Source organism: Chrysemys picta, chromosome 8, assembly GCF_011386835.1.
Source record: "Chrysemys picta bellii isolate R12L10 chromosome 8, ASM1138683v2, whole genome shotgun sequence".
In the NCBI taxonomy this organism is placed as follows: Eukaryota; Metazoa; Chordata; order Testudines; family Emydidae; genus Chrysemys; species Chrysemys picta.
The window spans coordinates 75,945,705-75,953,956 of record NC_088798.1 but is presented as its reverse complement, the minus strand read 5'-3'; the positions used below and the strand labels follow the sequence as shown (position 1 = coordinate 75,953,956).

Below are 8,252 nucleotides of genomic sequence, written 5' to 3'. Positions count from 1 at the left end.
TTTAAATATTTTACTTCAAGGCCTTACCTTGCCCTCAGCGGCTCCCGTTGGAGCCAGTGAGCATGATTTTGAGCTGAGCAATAGTCCAGTCTGTTTTGCATTCACAAATAATTTGCCCACTTTTTTGCTCTCCCCGTGAATTGCAGGGTGCATGCAACAGGCATTGAACTGTGTGATTTGCAAGCCCAAGCAAGGAATTGGATGTCTGATATTTGGGCCTGCATTTGTTTGGGGGGGCAATTAATTAGGGTTACCATATTTCAACAAGCAAAAAAGAGGACGGGAGGAGCCCCGCCCTAGCCCCGCCCCTGCCCCTCCCACTTCCCGCCCCCCCAGAACCCCCAACCCTCCCCCCGTTCCTTGTCCCCTGACTGCCCCCTCCTGGGACCCCTGCCCCTAACTGCCCCCCAGGACTCCACTCCCTATCTAAGCCTCCTTGCCTCTTGTCCCCTGACTGCCCCAACCCTTATCCACACCCCCACCCCCAGACAGACCCCTGGGACTCCCACGCCCCATCCAACCACTCCCCACCCCCTGACAGCCCCCCCCCAGAACTCCCAACCCATCTAAACCCCTCTGCTCCCTGTCCCCTGACTGCTCCGATCCCTCTCCCCACTCCTGCCCCCTGACAGCTCCCCCCCAGAACTCCCAGCCCCCTACCCCCCCGCTCCGTGTCCCCTGACTGCCCCCTCCTGGGACCCCTGCTCCTAACTGCCCTCCAGAACCCCACCCCCTACCTAAGACTCCCTGTTCCTTGTCCCCTAACTGCCCCCTCCTAAGACCCCCCCCAACTGCCCCCCAGGACCCTACCCCCTACCTGTACCCTGACTGCCCAAAACTTTCTCCACTCCCCCCAAAAAGCCCCCCCCATTTCTTGACTGCCCCCTCCAGAACCTCCCTGCCCCTTCTCCTGCCCCCTGGCCCCCTTACCCTGCTGCTCAGAACAGGGTGTTGGGCTCTGTGCGAGCTGAGCCAGACACGTGGCTGCGCTCCCCAGCACAACAAAACCCGGTCCCTGGCCCTGCACAGTGCTGCCGGACCGGGCTGCAGGGGAGAGCTGCCGGCACAGAATGCAGGGCGGAGCTCCTCTACAGCTGCTCCGGAGTCCAGCCCGGGACTTTCCTACAGCCCTCCCAGCCGCTCGCTCTGCTCTGCCGGGGGAGGGGGAAATCCCGGACATTTTGAGTGCTTTACAAATTCCCCCCGGACGCTATTTTTAGCACAAAAAGGAGGACATGTCCGGGTAAATCCGGACGAATGGTAACCCTACTTGTAAAAAACCCACCTGACTGGTTATAGAAAGAGAATCAGGCTACCATGTTGGTAAAAATGGCTGCCGGGCCCTCCGTGTGCTGGCCTAAATCCTGCTTTATATCAGTGCAGCATGTCAGCTTTGGAGATTGGTGTCAATTTCTCAAAGACTTGACACTCCGGTGAATTTAATGGGGTTTCTCCTGACCAGAATGAGCCCCCAATTCTCAGTTTTTAACCAAGGGGTTTCTGTCATTGTGAAGTTCTGTTTTATGCAGCATCCTGCTGTTTTAGATGGTGATTTTATTGGCTCCATGGGAAATGCAGCTGCTAGCTTCTGTAGGTCACATGACTCCCCCCAAGCCTTTGGTGATTAGAGGGAAACAAAGAAAAATTAGATGAAAGTTAATTTCAAACCAGTGTAACTGTGGAACGACCTGCAACTCAAGAACACTTTGATTAATAATCTTCAGAATATCCACAAACATTCTTTGTCACTGTCCGAGTGCATCAGATGATTTTCAGGGCAAACCACTTTTCCAAGCTCAAGTTATAGAGGGAGGGGAAGAAGCCAAACTAGGGCTTCAAATGGAAGCTGGTTGCATCCTTAACTATGGAGAAACTAAGCTCAGATCTTCCGTATGCCCAGATGCACTGACAATGCTTACTGAGCATGACACCTGTGGGTGGATCATTGGTTGCAGGGGTCTCTGGATATGCCTGTGTTATGTTGGTTCCAAGGCTGTATAGACTCCTAAACCTCTCTGTGGTCCAGCCAGTAGAGGGGGACCGAGAGCCATGGTGAGGTAGTCTTCACTGCAGCATTAACTCGGGTGATTGGCCAGTGTGAGCCGCCACACTGCAAAGTGCTACCCAAGCTACTGTGTTCTCGCAGGTGCTGCACTTACCTGTGTGTGTCGCTAGGACTCCTGGGGGCACATCCCATGGTTCTTTGAGCTGCAATCAGCTGAGCTGCTCTATGAGTCTTTCCTGGGGAAGTGTGGGAGAATGTGTCTGTCCTGGGTACAGCGTGGGGAATCAGGGGATGGTATTGGAGGACTAGCAGCATTCGAGTGGTTTAGCCTACATCCTCACTGCAGTGGTGGGTTACCAGCCTAAGTGAAAGCAACACCTGGGCTCTAACCACAGCCCCAGCTGAGCCAGCCAGCCTGGGTGTAACGCTCCACTAAGCCTGGGTGAGCCGACTGCATATGGACAGGAATGGAGTTGGAGAAACATCAGGTAAGAGCTCAGGCCAACTCTGCAGTGAAGACACAGGCTGAGTAAGGGTATGTCTACACTACGGGATTAATCCGAATTTATATAATTCGAATTTGGAAAACAGGTTGTATAAAGTCAAAATGTATGCGGCCACACTAGGCACATTAATTCGGTGGTGTGCGTCCAAGTACCGGGGCTAGCGTCGATTTCTGCAGCGTTGCACTGTGGGTAGCTATCCCATAGCTATCCCATAGTTCCCGCAGTCTCCCGCGCCCATTGGAATTCTGGGTTGAGATCCCAGTGCCTGATGGGACAAAAAACATCGTCGCAGGTGGTTCTGGGTACAGCCTCACCTCCTCCCTTCCTCCCTCCCTCCCTGCATGAAAGGAACGGACGGCAGACAACCATTTCGTGCCTTTTTTCCTGGATGGGTGAACACTGCAGACTCCATAGCACGGCAAGCATGGAGCCCGCTCAGCTCAAGACAGCAGTCATGAACATTGTAAACACCTCGCGCATTCTCGTGGACTTTATGCTGAGCCAGGACCAGAAAAACGAGGCGAGGAGGCAGCGGCGGCGGCAGCGCAGTGACAAGCATGATGAGGACATGGACATGGACATGGACACGGACACGGATACAGAATTCTGTGAAACCGCGGGCCCTGGTGCTTTGGAGATCATGTTGTTAATGGGGCAGATTCTATCCATGGAACGCCGATTCTGGGCAAGGGAAACAAGCACAGACTGGTGGGACCGCATAGTGTTGCAGGTGTGGGATGATTCCCAGTGGCTGTGGAACTTTCGCATGCGTAAGGGCACTTTCATGGAACTTCGTGACTTGCTGTCCCCTGCCCTGAAACGCCAGAATACCAAGATGAGAGCAGCCCTCACAGTTGAGAAGCGCGTGGCGATAGCCCTGTGGAAGCTTGCAACGCCAGACAGCTACCGGTCAGTCGGGAATCAATTTGGAGTGGGCAAATCTACTATGGGGGCTGCTGTGATGCAAGTAGCCAAAGCAATCACTCAGGTGCTGCTACGAAAGTTAGTGACTCTGGGAAATGTGCAGGCCATAGTGGATGGTTTTGCTGCAATGGGATTCCCTAACTGTGGTGGGGCGATAGACGGAACCCATATCCCTATCTTGGCACCGGAGCACCAAGCCACCGAGTACATAAACCGAAAGGGGTACTTTTCAATGGTGCTGCAAGCACTTGTGGATCACAAGGGACGTTTCACCAACATCAACGCGGGCTGGGCGGGAAGGGTTCATGACGCTCGCGTCTTCAGGAACACTACTCTGTTTAAAGGGCTGCAGCAAGGGACTTACTTTCCGGACCAGAAAATAACCGTTGGGGATGTTGAAATGCCAATAGTTATTCTTGGGGACCCAGCCTACCCCTTAATGCCATGGCTCATGAAGCCATACACAGGCAGCCTGGACAGGAGTCAGGAGCTGTTTAACTACAGGCTAAGCAAGTGCAGAATGGTGGTAGAATGTGCATTTGTCCGTTTAAAAGGTCGCTGGCGATCATTATTGACTCGCTCTGACCTCAGCCAAAGAAATCTCCCCATTGTTATTTCTGCTTGCTGCGTGCTCCACAATCTCTGTGAAAGTAAGGGGGAGACCTTTATGGCGGGGTGGGAGGCTGAGGCAAATCGCCTGGCTGCTGATTACGCACAGCCAGACACCAGGGCGATTAGAAGAGCACACCAGGAAGCGCTGTGCATCAGAGAAGCTTTGAAAACCAGTTTCATAACTGGCCAGGCTACAGTGTGAAATATCTGTTTGTTTCTCCTTCATGAAAACCCGCCCCCTTTATTGACTCATTTTCTGTAAGGAACCCACCCTCCCCCTTCCCCCAGCTTTCTTTCAAACCAAATAAAGTCACTATCATTTAAAAATCATTTATTCTTTATTAATAGATTAGAAAAAGAGGGAGGGAACCCGGGTGGGATTTGGGAGGAGGATCGGTGGGAAGGAAAAGGCCACTAAAAAAAGGTTAAAAAAATGACAGCCTTTGCTTGGGCTGTCTACTGGGGTGGAATGGGAAGGTGTACGGAGCCTCCCCCCCCCCCCCCCCCCGTGTTCTTACACGTCTGGGTGAGGAGGATACGGAACATGGGGAGGGGGGAGGGTGGTACAGGGGCTGTAGCGGCAGTCTGTTTTCCTGCAGCCGTTCCTGAAGCTCCACCAGACGCCGAAGCATGTCTGTTTGCTCACGCAGCAGCCCCAGCGTTGCATCCTGCCTCCTCTGATCTTCCTGCCGCCACCTCTCATCTCGAGCGTCTCTCCTCTCCTCACGTTGGTCCCTCCTCTCCTCACGTTGGTCCCTCCTCTCCTCACGTTGGTCCCTCCTGTCCTCACGTTCACTGGCTTCTTTCCTATACTTTGAAACCGTTTCCTTCCACTCATTCAGATGAGCTCTGTCACTGCGGCTGGATTCCATAATTTCAGAAAACATCTCGTCTCGCGTTCTCTTCTTACGACGCCTTATCTGTGATAGCCTTCGGGATGGAGGAGGGAGGCTTGAGGAATTTGCAGCTGCTGTAGGGAGGGGAAAAAAGAGAGAATTGTTTAAAAAGATACATTTTGCAGAACAATGCTTATACTCTTTCACGGTGGCCAACACTATTCACATTACATAGCACATGTGATTTCTGTGCAAGGTCGCATTTTGCCTCTTAATGCTGAGTGCCTGTGGCTTTGCTGCTAGAGATCACAGGTCTGGGCAACAGAATTCGGCTTGCATGCGGCCATGGTAAGCCATTGTCTTACAGCTTCTGCGCCCTCCTTTCCCACATACCAAGCATAGCCTGTAGAGTGCTGCGGTTTTTCTGTTAACATTCAGCAGCAGCAGAACACAAACTAACCACCCCCCCCCCCCCCGCCATGAATTCTCTGGGATGATCGCTGTACCCCTCCCCCCACCGCGTGGCTGGTATCAGGGAAGATCCCTGCAGGAACCAAACTAACCACCACCATCCCCCGCCGCCGCCCCCCTCCTGCCATAAATTCTCTGGGATGATCACGGTACCCCTCCCCCCACCGCGTGGCTGGTAACAGGGAAGATCCCTGCTAGCCAAACGTGAAAAGCTCAGGGCCAATTTCCCATCTGCGCTTGGCTAACTGCAGGGAAGGATTTATTTTCCGCCACAGGCAAACAGCCCAGTAGGAATGGCCACCTCTGTCCCCTTAATTAAGTTCCCGTATTTCAACCAGGTTACCATGAGTGATATCACTCTCCTGAGGATTACACAACAAGATAAAGAACGGATGTTGCTTGAATGCCAGCAAACACCGGGACCATACGCTGCCAGGCTTTGTCAGGCAATGATACCAGATTACTTGCTGCAAGCATGGCGTGGTCAAGTGTCCTACCATGGAGGACGGAATAAGGATGCACTGCCCAGAAACCTTGTGGCAAGGCTTTTGGAGTACCTCCAGGAGAGCTTCATGGAGATGTCCCTGGAGGATTTCCGCTCCATCCCCAGACACGTTAACAGACTTTTCCAGTAGCTGAACTGACCGCGAATGCATCCCAAGTCCTCAGGGCAAAGTAATCATTAAAAACCGTTTGCTTTTAAAACAAGTTTTATATTTTAAAAGGTAAACTCACCTGAGGTCCCTTCCATGGGGTCAGGGTCTTGGGTACTGGCTTGGGAGGGTTGGGAGGGTACTTCAGTCAGGGTGAGAAAAAGATCCTGGCTGTTGGGGAGAACGGAGTGCTGTGTGCTCTCTGCAAGCTCATCCTCCTCCTCCTCCTCCTCCTCTCCCCCATCGGCAGAATCCTCAGGTGTAGCTGATGAGACTATCCCCGACCCGGAATCCACGATCACAGGTGGGGTAGTGGTGGCGGCCCCCCCTAGAATTGCATGCAGCTCGGCGTAGAAGCGGCATGTCCGCGGCTCTGACCCGGAGCGACCGTTTGCCTCCTTTGTTTTTTGATAGGCTTGTCTGAGCTCCTTGACTTTCACGCGGCACTGATCTGAGTCCCTATTGTGGCCTCTCTCCATCATGCCCTTGGAGATTTTTTCAAAAGTTTTGGCATTTCGTCTTTTAGAACGAAGTTCTGCAAGCACTGAATCCTCTCCCCATACAGCGATCAGATCCAGTACCTCCCATACGGTCCATGCTGGTGCTCTTTTTCGATTATCAGCCTGCATGGTTACCTGTGCTGATGAGCTATCTGTGGTCACCTGTGCTCTCCACGCTGGGCAAACAGGAAATGAAATTCAAATGTTCGCGGGGCTTTTCCTGCCTACCTGGCCAGTGCATCCGAGTTTAGATTGCTGTCCAGAGCGGTCACAATGATGCACTGTGGGATAGCTCCCGGAGGCCAATACCATCGAATTGCGGCCACACTATCCCTAATTCGAAATGTTAAAATCGATTTTGGCGCTACTCCGCTCGTCGGGGTGGAGTACAGAAATCGATTTAAAGGGCCCTTTACATCTAAATAAATAGCGTTGTTGTGTGGACGGTTGCAGGGTAAATTCGAATTAAAGCTGATAAATCCGAATTAAAGTCGTAGTGTAGACCAGGCCTAAGTATGGGCTCTTTTATTTTTAGCATTCCCTTGTGGCAGGACAGGGAACTACACCCACCTGGCTCCTTATGCCATCACACCCGATTCTGCATGTGCCAAGGACTGACCCCTCCTAGCCGGGTCCTCAGTAGTGTCTCTCCCCTTTGAGATAATGGGGAAACACAAGTTCAAGGCCTCCATTGGAGCTAATCAGCCCTAGATCTCCTGGGTTTTGGGCAGGGGTGGGCAAACTACGGCCCACGGGCCACACCCGGCCCGCGGAACCCTCCTGCCCGGCCCCTGAGCTCCTGGCCCGGGAGGCTAGCCCCCAGCCCCTCCCCTGCTGCTCCCCCTCCCCCGCAGCCTCAGCTCACCCCGCCGCCGGCACAATGCTCTGGGCAGCGGGGCTGCGAGCTCTTGGGGCCTGGTGCTCTGTGCTGCGTGATAAGAGGGCAGGGAGTGGGGGCGTTGGATAGAGGGCAGAGGAGTTTGGCGTGGTGGTCAGGGGGCGGGGGTGTGGATAGGGATTGGGGCAGTCAGAGGGCAGGGAATAGGGGGGTTGAATGGGGGCAGGGATCCAGGGGGGGCAGTCAGAAAGGAGGGGGTGTTGGATGTGGTTGTAGGGGGCAGTCAGGGGCAGGGATTCCGGGGGCAGTCAGGGGACAGGGAAAAGGGGGGGGGGTGGATGGGGCAGGGGTCCTGGGGGTCCGTCAGGGAACAGGGGGGTTGAATGAGACAGGAGTCCCGGTGGTGGGCCGACAGGGGGCCCTAACCGGCCCTCCATACAATTTCCAAAACCTGATGCGGCCCTCAGGCGAAAAAGTTTGCCCGCCCCTGGTTTAGGGGCTTCTTCTCTAAGAGTCCCTGGCTGGGGCTGGTAGGGTTATTTTCGACGGGGGGGGGGAGGTTTGGAACATAAGATTGTTTTTGCACAAAGAGTTTTAATAGTTCTTGACCTTACGTCCTTGCTAACTTGCAACGCACGCATTTATGTTAAGCACGTGTCATTTCTACCAGGCCTCAATGACCTATAACATATTACATGGATATATGAATTGCAATGTATATTGATAGAGATATTCCAACATTTCCCCCGTTTGATACATGATTAATGCTATTAATAATTGTATTACTTTATAAATTTACAAGCAATTTAATTTTATATATTACTTGCTTTAAAACTTTTTGTTGCTTTTTATTTGGCAGTATAAACACAGCATAATAAAGGTTAACAAAATTATTAATGCAAATAAT

At 52.8% G+C, this 8,252-nt stretch overlaps 1 protein-coding gene across 1 annotated transcript; it reads right to left on the bottom strand.

The window, feature by feature from the left end:
* Positions 1–3,487: 3,487 nt before the first annotated feature.
* Positions 3,488–6,636, bottom strand: LOC135973145 (SRRM2 protein homolog rsr-2-like). Its single transcript, XM_065554840.1, has 2 exons — positions 6,090–6,636; positions 3,488–5,017 (listed from the first exon to the last, which is right to left on the bottom strand). The coding sequence occupies exons 1-2, from the start codon at positions 6,634–6,636 to the stop codon at positions 4,473–4,475; spliced, it is 1,092 nt and encodes a 363-aa protein (XP_065410912.1). The 3' UTR covers positions 3,488–4,472.
* Positions 6,637–8,252: the final 1,616 nt, after the last annotated feature.

Excerpts from the sequence above, each read along its gene's own strand:
- LOC135973145 (XM_065554840.1), bottom strand. The coding sequence starts at position 6,636 with ATGCAGGCTGATAATCGAAAAAGAGCACCAGCATGGACCGTATGGGAG. Across the intron at positions 5,018-6,089 it reads CCCCATGGAAGGGACCTCAG|CAGCTGCAAATTCCTCAAGC; the intron begins GTGAGTTTACCT and ends CCCTCCCTACAG.